Raw genomic sequence first — 17,198 nt, forward strand, 5'->3', positions numbered from 1 at the left:
ACCGGTATATAGGGGCCTAATGTAATTAATACACCTACTCATGTTCTCTGTGCACAAACAAACAAACAAACAAACAAACGGACCCGAATGCAATACCCTCTCCTCAGGTGTGGATAATTACAATAATGTAACTAAAATTACAATGGTACTTTAATAGGTGCAAGGGCACCATCTACTGTGGTGAAGACGAATTAAAATATTGTTACCAATTCGGTAAACCTTGTACACCTTTCAGTTTAAGGATGCTTTTTCCCAAGATGGAATGCCAGAGTTGTTAAATCACTTACCACGCTATTTGAGCTATCAATTCCAATACATATTTATTTGCCATCTTTGACAAATAGTATTTCAAAGGCCTTGTCGAAATAATTTGGCAAGGTAGGTGCGAGTAAATAATTGTTCAAGCAGAAGAAATGGATGAAACCCATTAGAATTACCTTTTAGAATTACCATTTAGATTTTAGAACCCTCTAGAATTTCACTTTAGAACCCTTTAGAATTAAACAGTGGGTAAGAAAGGTTCTTCTTCTTCATTTTTGACTGACGGATGTACAGACGGAAGGAAAGACATAGCCAAATATTGAAGCGGCTTCACCGCTTGAAAAAGAGAGTACAACATTCGACTGCGTTTTGGGAGTAAAGGGTAGTGGGAGAGAGATTCTGATTGCACAAGCTATGGATATAAAAAGAGTGTCCTTGGCTTCATAGGAGAGCCTTTTGGTGCTCCTTACCTGGAAACTAACCGCTTGAGGAAAACAAGGTAGAAGGAAGCAGCAAGCATTTCCTGCCTTTGACTCTCCAACAGCTCCTTGCAATCCTCACATCTAATGTCCATCGGGAGAAATAACCGGCCTTTGGCCTCGCAGATTTGTCTCAGTCTGGTCGCGTAATCCTACGCACATGGGCACAGTGACAATGAAATTTGGATCATGTAAGATTTGCCATTTTTTAAACATTGCCACCTTATGTCATAAAATGTTACTATTTTTAAAGATGCCTGCCTTAGATCATGCGAGAGTTGACATTGTTAGAGAATGACTGCCAGCATGCCATCTACATGTCAATATTGGTAGCTACTCAAGCCAGCTTACAGTTTTGGTGATATCAATTTACAGACCAAACAACAAGAAAAAAGGTCAAAAGCTCATATTTATATCTGTTTTTTCATGGAGCAATGGTATATGTTCTAGCTATAAGATACATTGGTTTCACTTTCCATAAATACAATATTACTGTTCAGGACTGCGCACCCATGCCCTGGTGGTGCCGTGGTCAGTAGCAGGTATACATCAAATTTTCAATTCGCCACCAACAATGATGTGTAAGCTGTGAGCTCAGAAATGGCTTCCAGTTATTAGCTTACTATATACTATTCAGAAAACAAGAGTTTTGTTGGATAATTTCAAGACACAAATTGGGATTCTGATGCAACTTGTAGTGTGAGGGCAAACTTTCAGGCCCATGTTTCAGAGCCCCTTCAAAAACTACTCAATTTTCTGTGTTTCATATTTCATATTATTTATCCATAGTTTGTGCAAGTTTACATGGTAGAGAATTAACTACGATTCTCCATATGTGTTAAATACATTAAAATCACAGGATACCTTCTCAAAGACGATACTATGACAAGCACAGCCGTCGCTGTAAGTGAAAGTTAACAACGTACCTTAAGGAAGTGCTGGACGAGATGATGTGTCTCCTGTGAAAACAGGATGCAGAATCGGATTGTTGAATAGCTTGGGCCAGGAATGAGCGGAGAGGTGGATTGGAGCAAATGGGGCAATTTCACCATCCAGTCCTCTTCAAAGATTGCAGAAATAAAACACGGTGGAAGGAAAGAGCAGGGAAACGAAGGACTTTGGTAACTTTGTGATTACATCAGGAAGGTGGAATTCTACCTGTACAAATCTATCAAATGAATAAAAACCACCTTTAGAGGCCATTTTTCCCCGCAAGCGGGGGTTGGCCTTTTTCGGGAACCGTGGTTGTTGTTGTTTTTCGGTCCCCTTTTTGAAGCAATGTTTTACGGCCGGATGCCCTTCCTGACGCCAACCCTTTTTGCCGCCTTTAACGACAAGCAGGGAATTACCAGTGAACTGGTACTCAATTTGCCGACTGGTACTCAATTTGCCGACCTCGGAAGGATGACAGGCTGAGTCAACCCCCCTGGCGTTAATTCAGCGATTGACCGGGATTCGAACCCAGGATCCTAGGATCCTAAGCCGGCACCCTAGCCGCTAGCCCAACACCAGGCTAAATCTATCAAATGAATGAGAAATTTAAAATGAGAAATGTAAAAAAAAAAAAAAAAAAAAAAAGGCTATTTGGTCCATCGTGCCTGTTCTATGTACAAATACTGAAACTACCACATCACCACGATCATGCTCCAATAGAAATTCTGCAGCAGTCTGGAGTGGGGAGGTGGGCAAAGTACATTTTGTGCCGTGGCTAATAATCCCCGTCTGCAGCAGGGGTCAGTAAATCACTTGCACTGTGGCACCTGTACAGGCGAAAATCGTAAGTCGTTTCCCCCCTCCCCTCCCCTTCCCTTGCAGGAGGGGGGTGAGTGATGGAGAAGGGGGTGGGGGGAGGGGGATGTCCATGATGGAGATGACCATGGTGGAGATCGGCCAAGCCCTGCTTTTTCTATGATTGCCCAGCACCTAATGAAAATAAACTTAACAAAACTCAAAATAGTCCATGAAGGCACATTTTCAACAGACCCAGAGAGACGACCGCAAAATTGCAGTTCAGTGAAGTATCTTAACAACTCCTGATAATGCCTACAGTGTTTATTTGCAACACGTACCATGGCTCACTGCGAATGGCTTAGAGCGGTTGTGCGTTTTACCAGGATCGGGCATCAGTGAGCATGTCTGCAACGCACTGCCTGAAGACTGCTCGCTGCTCATGACAAGAGAACCTACCAAGGCTCGAAAGTGGGAGGAGTATGGGAAGGACAACATTTTGTTCAGAGATGGGGGCAAGAGAAGGGATCATTCATAAAGGATTATATGCAGAGAGCTAAATATATTTAGCAAGTGATATGAGCATAATATGTTTTCTGGAGCTGGCCCAGGTTTAATTCCTTAGATGCAACCCTTTATGAGACCACACATCGAAATGATGAAGAAACTTGTCAGGTTCATTGCACCTGATCCATTATGGTCAATGCTTTCTTCATCAGATTGGCCGATCTCCCATGGAGAGTCCCCTTGCATCTGCAAGCGTTGGAATTTCCTCTCTAGCCTCTGGCAGGCATGTAGCAGGTCTCGGACCTCCCGCTCCTTTGTCTCACGAAAAATCTGGGAGGAACAAAAGGTGGGAACGAGTGATGGAGATTACACGCGAGAAATTAGGTCAAACCAGGTTACCTGTATTACATCTCGATCTCATTTTGCCCACGGCCGTTTTACTTTTCTGGCTTTGTTACGTTCATACAGGATAATATTGTGCAGCACTGTACACTGAGATACAGCAACTCACGCTAAACTGGAGTGTAAACGTTCACAGTAAATGATTAAATGTGTGGCATGTGCAAATGAGTACATTCTTTCATGGAATGGTTCAATGACTTCAGACTAAGAAACAATTCCAAGCTGAATTTCATAGATTCCAGTTTTACGTGACTTCAATAATAATAAATAAAAATAAAAAGACAGTAATTATTATTCGAGTCCCATACGATTTACAGAGCTCTGAGGTATTTCTAGGCAAGAGGCAAGAACCACCAATCCAGGTAAGGTAATAACCATTTCTGGGCAAGAAACAATCCTGGACGGGACGCCATTCTGATGCAGGATGCTCGACTGAAGGTGATTTGGGCAGGAATTGGCAATTTATTCAAAATTCTGACAATATCTCACCTACTCTGCCCAGAAGACACCTTGAGTTAATCAGCCGACACGTCCATCCGAGGGATGGCGCACACATTGATGAATCACCCTTCATGTAAAACACCGGGATGACAGTTTATAGCTGGGTCACGATTCAAGTCCAGGATAGACGGCTCAGAGATGAGTACGCATAAGTCTAGGGCTAGGCCATCCTTCCAGCCCTAATGTGGCTTTGCTGAATGGAAGTTGCTCTGCATCTAGGACTCTAGGTAGTGGATATGAGAGGTCATCTCTGAGAGTTATAAATGGGAGCAGACATGTTGGGTCTTTCTCGATCCCAGGTAGTGGAATCCTTTGGTTAAAAGCAAGGCAGTCCATATTGTATAGGATGATTTACTTCCCGGACAACGTCAGCAGGAGAGCATATTACTTCCCTGTGTAATGCATATTTAAGCCATGTGCCTCTAGTGGCATGAACATCAGTACAAACATATTTCAAAAACAGTAAAATACATTGTTAATTGTACTCGTCTCTACTTAAAAACAATCAAGTTATTACTCTCTTTTTTATACAAGGGTCTAGGCTCATGTAGGAGCTAAACAGCAGTAGGTTCAAAAACTACCAGGGGCCTTGAGGGGCTGGGGGTGGGAGGAGTGGGGGGTGGGGGTTGGTCATATACAAAGAGAAAAGAAGGAATAACATAATAATGCGTAGTGGCATGGAGAGAAACAGAACAGGGAAGAATCAGTGTTTGGAAGACATTGTGGGAGTGCATATATCAGCGCATGAAGTAGTGATGGGTAAACATGTTTGAAAGAATGAAGTGAGGAGGACAAGACAATGGACACAGGGAGGCAATTTCACAATTGGGAGAATAAGGGTACAAATGATTGCAGGTGGGCAACAAATCTGTACTTTGGGAAAGTGAGCAGATGAAGGTTTCATGAGGAAAGCGTGTGGCATGGGTGGCATAGAGCTGGAAGTGGGCAGGAGGAGCAAGGCCAGATGTAAGCTTGTATAAAATAGAGATCCCACCAAATCGCCGATGGTGGAGAGTGACAATCCTTGGATACAATCCTACTTCACCATCATGACTTAAAATAGATTGATGAGAAATTCTTCAACTTTTACCTCTTGTTGATATTCAGCCTGTTTCAGCGGCCTATGAAACGTGGTGAAATCTGGTGGTGGAGTATATACACGACATGACCAAAAGTATGCGGACACACCTAATTAGTGGATTCGGCTGTTTCAGCCACACCTATTGCTAACAGGTATGTATAATCAAGCACACAGCCATGCAAGACAAACATTGGGAGTACAATGGGCCGTACTGAAGAGCTCAGTGACTTTCAATGTGGCACCGTCATAGGATGCCACCTTCCCAACAAGTCAGTTCGTCAAATTTCTGCCCTGCTAGAGCTGCCCCGGTCGTAAGTGCTGTTATTGTGAAGTGGAAACTTCTAGGAGCAACAACAGCTCAGCCGTGAAGTGGTAGGCCACACAAGCTCACGGAACAGGACCACCGAGTGCTGAAGTGCGTAGCGTGTAAAAATCGTCTGTCCTCAGTTGCAACACTCACTACCGAGTTCCAAACTTCCTCTGGAAGCAACGTCAGCACAACAACTGCTTGTCGGGAGCTTCATGAAATGGGTTTCCATGGCCAAGCAGCTGCACACAAGCCTAAGATCACCATGCGCAATGCCAAGCGTCGGCTGGAGTGGTATAAACCTCGCCGCCATTGGACTCTGGAGCAGTGGAAACGCGTTCTCTGGAGTGATGAATCACGCTTCACCATCTGGCAGTCCGACGGACGAATCTGGGTTTAGCGGATGCCAGGAGAACGCTACCTGCCCAAATGCATAGTGCCGACTGTAAAATTTGGTGGAGGAGGAATAATGGTCTGGGGCTGTTTTTCATGGTTCAGACGAGGCCACTTAGTTCCAGGGAAGGGAAATCTTAACGCTACAGTATACAATGACATTCTAGACGATTGTGTTCTTCCAACTTTGTGGCAACAGTTTGGAGAAGGCCCTTTCCTGTTTCAGCATGACAATGCCCCCGTGCACAAAGTGGGGTCCATATGTTGAGGATTTCATGCATTTGGCTCTGTTACTAGGCAAACCGAGTCTGTTACTAGGCAACCCTTGAGCATTCTGGGAACTGAGCAAAGCCGGGCAGCACCAAGCCCTGGCCTGCAATTTTAACTATATAACATAACCTGTTGTTGAAGTTTTCAGGCTCTGACCTTGGACAAAGCTGCGTGAGGGAGAAGATAGCTTTACCCTTACCAAACAGCCTCAATTGTTATGCCTTGCCTCTTATCTTTAAAGTCTCCTTTCATTATTTTTTGTACAGTATATAAACCCTGGCCTGCTGTGTTCTGACAGAGAAGCTGGGCTGTTACTGGCTTAATTAGCAGCTTTCCCATGTACATGTACCCCTCCCTTTAATAAATTTTCCTGTAAACAGTCCGAGTTGGTCAGGTGACTATTCCTAAGGGGGAGGGGGGAACCCCGACACATACAGAAATGGTTTGCCGAGATCGGTGTGGAAGAACTTGACTGGCCTGCACAGAGCCCTGACCTCAACCCCATCGATCACCTTTGGGATGAATTGGAACGCCGACTGCGAGCCAGTCCTAATCGCCCTACATCAGTGCCCGACCTCACAAATGCTCTTGTGGCTGAATGGAAGCAAATCCCCCCAGCAATGTTCCAACATTTAGTGGAAAGCCTTCCCAGAAGAGTTGAGGCTGTTATAGCAGCAAAGGGGGGTACCAACTCCATATTAATGCCCATGATTTTGGAATGAGAGGTTAGATGTTCGGGTGTCCACATACTTTTGGTCATGTAGTGTATGTGACTAGAACATGGAGATATTCATCATAAACATGAACTACAAACATTGTTTTTTACCTTGTAGCAAAATCCAAAACTTACCTTCTTCTTTTACTTAGAACTAACAAAGACATCTTTAATCATTTTTACACCTTCTGTAATTTTCTTTAATGACATTACTCAATCAATTTAGCAGCACTTCACCCCACCTCATCTCATCTCATCTCACCAACAGCACTTCACCCCACCTCATCTCACCTCACCGGCAGCACTTCACCCCACCTCATTTCACCAGCAGCACTTCACCCCACCTCATCTCACCAGCAGCACTTCACCCCACCTCATCTCACCAGCAGCACTTCACCCCACCTCATCTCACCAGCAGCACTTCACCCCACCTCATCTCACCAGCAGCACTTCACCACACCTCATCTCACCAGCAGCACTTCACCCCACCTCATATTACCAGCAGCACTTCACCCCACCTCATCTCACCAGCAGCACTTCACCCCACCTCAGCAGGACCACTTTACTTTACCCTAACATGACTTCATCACCACTAATTCAGCTTACCTCACCTCATGACCCATGACTTCACCCCACCCTACCATCACGACTTCACCCCACCCTACCTCACCGCATCTGACTACACGCCGCACCACCTCACGTCATCATCTGACTTCACCCCACCTGACCATCACAATTTCACCACACTCCATCCCGCCGCCATATGACCTAACCCCACCTTACCGCCATACAATAAAATAAACAACTAATTTTAAGACAAATATGATATGAATAATTACCTCCTCCAACTATAGTTTAAGTAGCTGTATAAAAATTCCATCCAAATCACCAGTGCCATCCGTTAGATAAACTGCTCCACACTTCCATGCAAGTGTTTCGTTGACTCGTTAAGTCAATATTTGAATGATAGAAAACGTCTATCTTTTTTGGCCTTTCTTCTGTTTCTGTTCCTCCTTTCGTCCTTAATTATACTTTAAAATAGGAGTTGGGGATTTACCAGTGCAGTCCCTTGCATCCATGTTGTCTAGCATGCTTTTGGAGCTGCACAAAAATTGACTTATTAGTTTATGCTCAGAATGAACTGCATTGCTGTACCGATGCGGACGGACGTACGTTTGATACAGCACAATTTAAAAGTGGTTGGTGGAAGCGTTTCCAAATTCAGATGACCTCATTTCACGCCAATCCTTTTTGGTGGAGTTACATGCGAATACCCTGTGGGGATCTCACTTGGCCAGAAAGGACTGATTTTAATCATAAATCTTATGATGGGAAATTTTGAGGTCGAAAAAGAAACGAAGTTTGAGGCTGTATTAAATGATTTGCAGTTTCTTAATGAATATGACATGCATTAAAAAAGCACCTTAAATTGTCTCTGCAGTTTGTCTCTGTCCTGGGAGAAAGCGCCAGCTCTCTCCATAGCCTGGGCCTTGGCTTCGAGCGCTGCCTCGCGCTCAGCTCGCAGCTTCTGGCAAGTCTTCTGCAATGCCTGAGTGACAAGAACGTACACACAAACACATACATTCATATAAATAAACCAGAATGGCACTCGTGCAGCACATAGTCTCGCATAGCACCGTTTATTCTGAACATCATTAACTGAACATGCACTATTATGACCCACTGCTATTATAGCCCATATACCCATATCATCCATGTCAAATAGTTGTCACTATTAGGTCATATGGTTTCTTGGCATGGGTTATGGATGTCATAAATTTAATTCCTCACTCACATCGAGTTTTTTTTTTTTTTTATGTTGAAGGCTCCAGTCACGGACTATATAGTCATCGAGGCTAGGCCTTAAGTACCGTCTGTACAGGACGAAATCTATCATATACAGCCTATGAAGTTTCAGATTTTTTTGGGTAAGAATTTCAGTTCAACCACTGGAGTACAACTTAACCGATGACGTCATCATTATCACCCTATATACCTCATGAGGGTTGATGCCATATGCCAAGTTTCAACTTGTTTAGTTGAGTGGTTTTGGAGAAAATGATGTCCATTTTTTCCTTTAATCCAATATGGCTGCCATACCAAGTAGTCTAGTAGGAAGACTAGGTCCCCCTGCACCCCCCGGAGATATACTTCTAATCAGTGTTTCTAGATTGGAAAAAATGTGTAGAAAATGACTAGCTATGGCCCCAAGCTGAACAAATGTCCCACATACCATTTTTATGCAAATTACTGCTGCCATTATCAAAAAAAGACTAGGTCCCCCTGCACCCCCCGGAGATATACTTCTAATCAGTGTTTCTAGATTGGACAAAATGTGTAGAAAATGACTAGCTATGGCCCCAAGCTGAAAAAATGTCCCACATACCATTTTTATGCAAATTACTGCTGCCATTATCAAAAAAAACTAGGTCCCCCTGCACCCCCTGGAGATATACTTCTAATCAGTGTTTCTAGATTGGAAAAAATGTGTAGAAAATGACTAGCTATGGCCCCAAGCTGAAAAAATGTCCCACATACCATTTTTATGCAAATTACTGCTGCCATTATCAAAAAAAGACTAGGTCCCCCTGCACCCCCCGGAGATATACTTCTAATCAGTGTTTCTAGATTGGAAAAAATGTGTAGAAAATGACTAGCTATGGCCCCAAGCTGAAAAAATGTCCCACATACCATTTTTATGCAAATTACTGCTGCCATTATCAAAAAAAGACTAGGTCCCCCTGCACCCCCCGGAGATATACTTCTAATCAGTGTTTCTAGATTGGAAAAAATGTGTAGAAAATGACTAGCTATGGCCCCAAGCTGAAAAAATGTCCCACATACCATTTTTATGCAAATTACTGCTGCCATTATCAAAAAAAGACTAGGTCCCCCTGCACCCCCCGGAGATATACTGAAACTGGCAGTGACTGGTGATTGAAATGCGGTGCCTTTTTGTGTTTCAGGTCGAGGTACGTGAACTCCCCACGATCTACAGCAACCAGGAAGAGACTGATACCAGGGTGGTTCTGTACCTCCATCATGCTGCTACCATCGGATACAAGAACGCTGTAGTCAGAACACCGGACACAGACATCCTCCTGATCCTGCTCCACCATGCCCACAACATCAAGCTGACGGTGTACCTGGATACAGGGTCAGGGAAGCATCGCCAACTTGTCAACGTCTCTGAGCTGGCAGAATCCCTGGGAGAGGACTACTGTGCCACTCTCCTGGGGTACTATGTGTTCAGCGGAGAAGACTGCACCAGTGCCTTCAAAGGGAAGGGAAAAGTCGGGCCCTTGAAAAAGCTGGAGAAGAATCCCAGGTTTCACAGGGCATTCGGTGAATTTCACAGGGTATTTAGAAAAATAAAACTTTGTGTTAACGTCTGTGTAGACGGACCTTAATATGAGTCTATTATTTCGTAAAACTGTGATTATTTTGTAAATAAAGCACTAATTAGCATACTAGTATACCATAGACACATGTAATCATGTTATGAATAGTTCTATCATGATCTATGCCCTTCAAAACATGGGTCTAGACACCTTCATTTTTCAATTATCTGCAATATTGGCTGAGATATGTCAAAAATCGTTTTTTTGATAATGGCAGCAGTAATTTGCATAAAAATGGTATGTGGGACATTTTTTCAGCTTGGGGCCATAGCTAGTCATTTTCTACACATTTTTTCCAATCTAGAAACACTGATTAGAAGTATATCTCCGGGGGGTGCAGGGGGACCTAGTCTTTTTTTGATAATGGCAGCAGTAATTTGCATAAAAATGGTATGTGGGACATTTTTTCAGCTTGGGGCCATAGCTAGTCATTTTCTACACATTTTTTCCAATCTAGAAACACTGATTAGAAGTATATCTCCGGGTGGTGCAGGGGGACCTAGTCTTCCTACTAGACTAAAGTGACCTATGATGTCAACGTTAGCAATAAAATATTCTCCATGGAGAGTCCCTTCTATGTTTAAAGTTTTACAACAATCAGACACGTGGTTGCAGTGAAAACCAATTTTAAAGTGAAGGTATATAGACGTGGACACACACACACAGACACATTGATGCAACACCTTGACTGTGAAGCACCAAGGTCAGAGTATCCAGTCAGGTGGAAATTTGAACCCAGATTCGACAGCTCAAAGGTGAGCACACTACCTCTGAGCTATCCTGTCAACCTCATACAGATTAATGAAAACATGAATTAATCAATCTCAACTCTACATATGTCTCCATAATCCAGATCCATATAAAGTTGAGTAAATTTCACAATAGTGACTAGAACAGGTCAGCAGGATCACAAGTGATAATGTTAGATCTTACTACTTCTTTTTTTTTCTTTTTTTCTTTTTTTTGTATACTGAATCGAGGCTCGTGAAAGAGCTAACATTTACTTCACAAACAAATCAACCAGACAGACAAAATACCCAAAAAGAGGGAGCGGAAGACAAGATGGGGAGAGAAGGGGAAGCACACAAACACAACATCCGAGAGCAGGGAGATGTGTGGAAGGGAGAGGGCCCGGGGGGAGGAGTCATGGGAAGGGGGGGTGGGGGGGAGGGAGAAGTATAAAACACAAGGACACCAAGGACACCAAGGACTTCCTGGACAGAAGTTGGTATTTCAAAAAAGTGGATCTAAAAAAGTGAAAAAGTGAAAAAGTGGATCAAAAAACTACCTCTATCTAATATAGTCCCCTTCCAAGACCTGCCTGCAACTCCGCACGAAGTCTCCGGTTCTCTTGATCGAGCTTCCCCTCTTTGCGTCGCAGGGTAGAAACCTCACTCTCTTTGCTCACACGCAGAATCTCGCACTCCCGGCGCAACCGCTCCAGCTCCAGCACAGCCGTGAGCTCTTCAGAGGCCACGGAGCGCAGACTTGCACCCAATCCCTTGAAATGACGGCTCGAGCCAACCTGTCGGGGATATTTGGTGCTAAATTTTAAATAGCAATTGCTGGAATCATGTGTGAAGAGGTATTTATGAAGTACACGTTACTGATACTGCATTATTGATTTTTATTTATTCTCAGGCATACTGGAAATTCTTTAATTCTGACTCAAGTGGTCAAGAGCAGCAAAACTATATTACCAGGCCATTAGTTTCTTCTTCTTCTCCTTCTTATTTTGAATGCAGCACAAAACTGTGGGGTAGCAACATTGAGTGTGTGGCTGTCACTGTTACCTTCTGCAGGTTAAGGCAGGAATTTGGAATTTGTTCATAGAGCCGGCGATAGTTCGCCTACTTTTTGCATAGAACATCGTGGGATATTTAACATCTACCAACAAATGCTAGCAGACGGGACGCCCAGTTTAACTTCCAGCTGAAGGACAGCACACACATTGATGAATGCCAAGCTATGAGCATGCTCACCACTAGGGGGCACTATACAACCACAACAATACTGTGAAAGGCCTGAAACAGGTGGGAGAATTGCTTTGTCCAATGCATGTCCCCTAATGGTCCCAATGAATGTTCTTGTTCCAAGAACTCGGCAATTGTGAGTCATATACAGTAGGAGAAATTGTTTTAGGTATGCAAAACTACAGAATAGGTTGCAGTTTCTGTAACTTATAATAAAGCAATGTTCCAAGTTTCAGGTCAAAGGGCAATGGGGGAAAAATCTGGAAAACTGACCCATGTATAAAAAAAATAAAAAAATAAAAAATAAAAATAAACACCTTTAGAGGCCATTATCTCAACTGACCCATGTATGATATGTGATATTTTCTAAGTCCAAAAAGGGGATAACCCCATGACAAATTGGTGAAACGCCCAAAAACTCAAACTTGTTCTGTAACTTATCATAATAAATCCATGTACCAAGTTTCAGTTGAATATGTTTAAGTGTATGGGGAAAATGTCTGGTGAACCACAAGTGGGACGGACGGATGGACGAAGAGCAAACCTATAGTCACCGACAGTGAAACCAGTAGGGGACTAATAAAGGTAAACAGAGAATGCATAGATTAACAAATATATTGTCATTACCAGGAATTAAATGATTAGCTTGAGATTCTATATATTTACATAGCGTATACTGTATTTGTGAATAGGCAGGATTCTTCATAACATTCACACATATAAACATAGTCAACCACAATTATAGCATGGAAAGGTGGATAACAATTCTGCTTTATACGAGGTTATGAAAGCTTTGTATGTCATATGTCATTCCATGCCATATGAAAGTTATGTGTAGGAGGCTATGTCTACAAACATCATTCAATACATGTACAGTCAGGTGAAAAAGTAAGTACACCCCATGTAAAGTTTTGACTTTTTCAACATATTTCAACATACAGCTATTTGATCTTCATTTCAACAATATTGATAGATAAAGGTGATATAATATAACAAATATCATGAAACATTTACATTTTGTAGTCCATTGTATAATTTAAATAAACATAAATGCAAATTTCGCATGTGGAAAAAGTAAGAACACCCTTGGCTCTAATAGGTGGTATTTCCCCCTTTGGCAGAAACAACCTCAAGTAGGCGTTTCTTATAACTGTCTACCAGTCTCTGACATCGACTGGGAGACATTTTTGCCCACTCCTCCATGCAGAATTCTTTCAGCTGTGCGATGTTTGAGGAGTTTCTTGCATGCACAGCTCATTTCAAATCCCCCCACAACATCTCGATGGGATTTAGATCCGGGCTTTGACTTGGCCATTCCAGACCCTCCATTTCTTTCTTTTCAGCCATTCCTTGGTGGATTTACTGGTATGTTTAGGGTCATTGTCATGTTGCAAGGTCCACCTTCGGTTGAGCTTCAACTTTCCGACAGATGGCCTCACATTATCCTCAAGCACCCTCTAGTACAATGAAGAATTCATAGTGGATTATATGATGGTGAGCTGCCCAGGCCCTGATGCAGCAAAGCTGCCCCAAACCATAATATTTCCACCACCATGCTTTACAGTTGGTATCAGGTTCTTGTGGTCAAATGCTGTCTTTGGTTTTCGCCAAACATGTCTTCTGGTACTGTGGCCAAATAGTTCTACCTTTGACTGATCTGTCCAGAGCACATTGTTCCAGAAGTCCTGGACTTTGCCGAGGTGTTCATTGGCAAACTTTAGTCTTGCCCTGATGTTCTTTCTGGACAGCAAAGGTTTCCTCCTGGCACACCTCCCATGTAGATCAAATTTGTGCAGCCTCTTTCTAATGGTAGACTCATGCACTTTGACATCAACAGTGGCCAGAGCTATCTGTAGGTCGCGTGATGACATTCTGGGGGCTCTTAGAGACTTTCAGCATCTTGCGGTCTGCTCTCAGGCTGAACTTGCTGGGACGGCCTGGCCTGAACAAGTTGGCAGTTGTTTGGAATCTTCTCCACTTGTGCATGATCTTCTGGACAGTCCAATGATTGATTTCAAATTGTTTGGAGATCTTTTTAAATCCCTTCCCAGACTCGTAGGCATCTATAACCTTCTTTCTGAAGGCCTCAGAGAGCTCTTTTGATCTCGGCATGGTGACGCCGCACACTTCAACAACAAAGAGCAAACCAAACTAAATGTCTGAGGTTTAAATAAGATAGGTTCCTCCAAGATCCTCTCCAACGATGTTCTAATCATTTGCACCTGAGCTGGTGCACCTGATTCTAATTTTAGGTATTTGAAGTAGTGATAAATGTAGGGGTGTACTTACTTTTTCCACATGCGAAATTTGCATTGATGTTTATTTAAATTATACAATGGACAACAAAATGTAAATGTTTCATGATGTTTGTTATATTATAACACCTTTATCTTTCAATATTGTTGAAATGAAGATCAAATAGCTGCATGTTGAAATATGTTGAAAAAGTCAAAACTTTACATGGGGTGTACTTACGTTTTCACGTGACTGTATTTGTAGTTTTTCAACTTCCAATAGTGTGTCTGTCACTCAATTTGTACGAATCAACCAGTGATATATATATATATATATATATATATATATATATATATATATATATATATATATATATATATATATATATATATATATATATCTATAATTCCAGTAATCTCTGTCTGTACGTTTGTTTGTCTGTGACCGCTGTTTCTCGACAACCACGGGTCCGATATACTTTTAACTTGCCAGGTATATTGCTGGGGACCCGAGGATGTGCCTTTTCAAGGTTTCATATTAATCGGACAATTACTTACCGAGCTATGTCCAAAAAACGATTCAACCAATCAGAGAGCAGCGAACGATCGCGTGTGCCGAACGTGGCGGGCACACTCTGCCTCGGATGGCACATTTGAGAGCGTATTCATTTATTTCACGTTTGCAAACTATGTTGGCGTTAAACTATGTTTTACAACTAATAAAAACGAATTTGCGATTCATTCGCTTTCCTGCGCGTTTGTGCACGCGATGGCGATTTCTTTACCAAACTCCGGAAGCCGTTCGCTTTGGACCAAACCATTGCATGTAAATAGAGGGGGGGGATTGTCACCACTCGCAAGCCGTTCGCTTTGGACCAAACCATTTCATGTAAATAGAGGGGGGGGGGATATAATTTTAGATATAGATATAGTACGGGCATGCCCTAGTATATATAATAATAATAATAATAATAATTCATTTAATTTGTATAGCGCTTTTCATGAAGCCCAAAGGCGCTTTGACAGTGCAAAACATAATGCATAACAAAACATGAAAACAACAATTGCAAAAAGACAAGAATCAATAGGGAAATATTTAAAGCAAAAGGAGGGAGAAGGAGAAGTGATAGTCAGGGGTTAAATGCTGTGGGTTGAATGTTGAATGCAGTGCTGAACAGGTGGGTCTTGAGTGATGTTTTGAATGTGGTGAGTGAGGAGGAGTCTCTGATGGTGTGAGGTAGTGAGTTCCAGAGGGTGGGAGCAGCGATGGAGAAGGCCCTGTCCCCCCAGGATCTGAATTTGGTCCGGATGGGGGGGGGGGGGGTCAGGAGGTTGGTACCAGCAGAGTGGAGGTTGCGGGTGGGAGTGTGTCTGGAGAGGTCAGCCAGGTAGGATGGGGCCAGGTTATGGAGGGCTTTGTAGGTCAAGAGGAGGATTTTGTACTGGATTCTCTGGGAGATGGGGAGCCAGTGAAGCTTGTAAAGGATGGGGGTGATATGGTCACGGGTCCGGGAATGGGTGAGTAGACGGGCAGCGGAGTTCTGAATGTATTGGAGTTTATTGGTGATTGTTGAGGGTGAACCATAGAGGAGGCTATTGCAGTAATCCAGACGGAAGGTGATGAAGGCATGGATGAGGGTTTCTGCAGCCGTGGAGGAGAGGGATGAGCGGAGACGGGCGATGTTTTTCAGGTGAAAGAAGGCTGTCTTTGTGATCTGTTTAGTGTATTTGTCGAAGGAGAGGGTTTGGTCAAAGATGACGCCAAGATTCCGGATGAGAGGGGAGGTGGATACTGGGATACCGTCGATGTTGAGGGCAAAGTTATGGGTGGATTTTGTGAGCGTTTTTGGGCCAATGATGATTATTTCAGATTTATCACAGTTAAGTTTGAGGAAGTTGATTTGAAGCCAGGATTTTATTTCAGAGATGCAGTTTGTCAGGATAGAGTGGGTGTCGGTGGAGACGGACTTGGTGGAGATGAAAAGCTGGATGTCATCGGCGAAGCAGTGGAATTGGAGACCATGACGGCGGATTAAGTGACCAAGGGGGGACAGGTACAGGATGAAGAGGAGGGGGCCAAGAACTGAACCTTGGGGGACACCTTGGGGGAGGGGAGCAGTGGGGGATTTGCAGTTATTGATGGAGATGAACTGGCATCTGTCAGAGAGGTATGATTTAATCCAAGAGAGGGCAGTGCCGGTAACGTTAAAGGTGGATTCAAGTCAGGTGAGGAGGATGGTGTGATCGATGGTGTCAAAGGCAGCGCTGAGGTCGAGGAGGACGAGAATGTTGAGGTTGCCAGCGTCAGAGGAGAGGAGAAGGTCGTTGGTGATTTTGAGGAGAGCAGTTTCAGTACTGTGGTTGGAGCGGAATCCGGATTGGAATGTTTCATACAGGTTATTGGCAGAGAGGTGATGTTTGAGTTGAGTGGCTACAGCGCGTTCCAAAACTATCGACAGAAAGGGTAGGTTGGAGATGAGTCTGAAGTTGTTTATGGTGTCAGGGTTTAGACCAGGTTTTTTTAGAATGGGGGTAACAGCAGCAATTTTGTGGGATGGTGGGACGATGCCTGTAGACAGGGAGGAGTTTATTGTTGCAATGATAAGTGGAGAGAGAGCAGGGAGGGAGGCCTTGACAAAGCTGGAGGGGATGGGGTGGCAGTTGGCAGTTTTCATTCCTATGAGGAGATCAGAGAGGTCAGTAGGGGAGACCGGGGAGAATTGAGACAGGGGAAGGCAGGATAAGGGGGGGCAGGTGGTTGGAGGGAGAGCGCGTGCGGCGGTGGTCAAGCTGTTGTAGATGTTGTCAATTTTGCGTTGGAAGAAAGAAAGGAAGGAGATGCAGTTGTCTACTGTGAATGACTGGGTGGTGGTGTCCAGGGGGCGGAGGAGTTTGTTTATTGTCGAGAAGAGTGCTTTTGGGTTTCCGGAGCCAGAGTGGATAATT

General features: G+C 43.4%; 1 protein-coding gene across 1 annotated transcript in view; it reads right to left on the minus strand.

The window, feature by feature from the left end:
- The window catches only part of NPHP3 (nephrocystin 3), a 191,243-nt gene that overhangs the window by 154,820 nt on the left and 19,225 nt on the right, over positions 1 to 17,198 (minus strand). The window contains exons 3-8 of the mRNA XM_068121029.2: positions 11,367 to 11,570; positions 8,068 to 8,193; positions 3,155 to 3,305; positions 2,810 to 2,923; positions 1,667 to 1,800; positions 732 to 892 (exon numbers count right to left, since the gene is read on the minus strand). Of these exons, the coding sequence (XP_067977130.2) occupies positions 732 to 892; positions 1,667 to 1,800; positions 2,810 to 2,923; positions 3,155 to 3,305; positions 8,068 to 8,193; positions 11,367 to 11,570 (890 nt within the window). The remainder of the gene's footprint in view (positions 1 to 731; positions 893 to 1,666; positions 1,801 to 2,809; positions 2,924 to 3,154; positions 3,306 to 8,067; positions 8,194 to 11,366; positions 11,571 to 17,198) is intronic.

The sequence above is a fragment of the Myxine glutinosa genome, chromosome 6 (assembly GCF_964187855.1).
Source record: "Myxine glutinosa chromosome 6, kmMyxGlut1.1, whole genome shotgun sequence".
Classification (NCBI taxonomy): Eukaryota; Metazoa; Chordata; class Myxini; order Myxiniformes; family Myxinidae; genus Myxine; species Myxine glutinosa.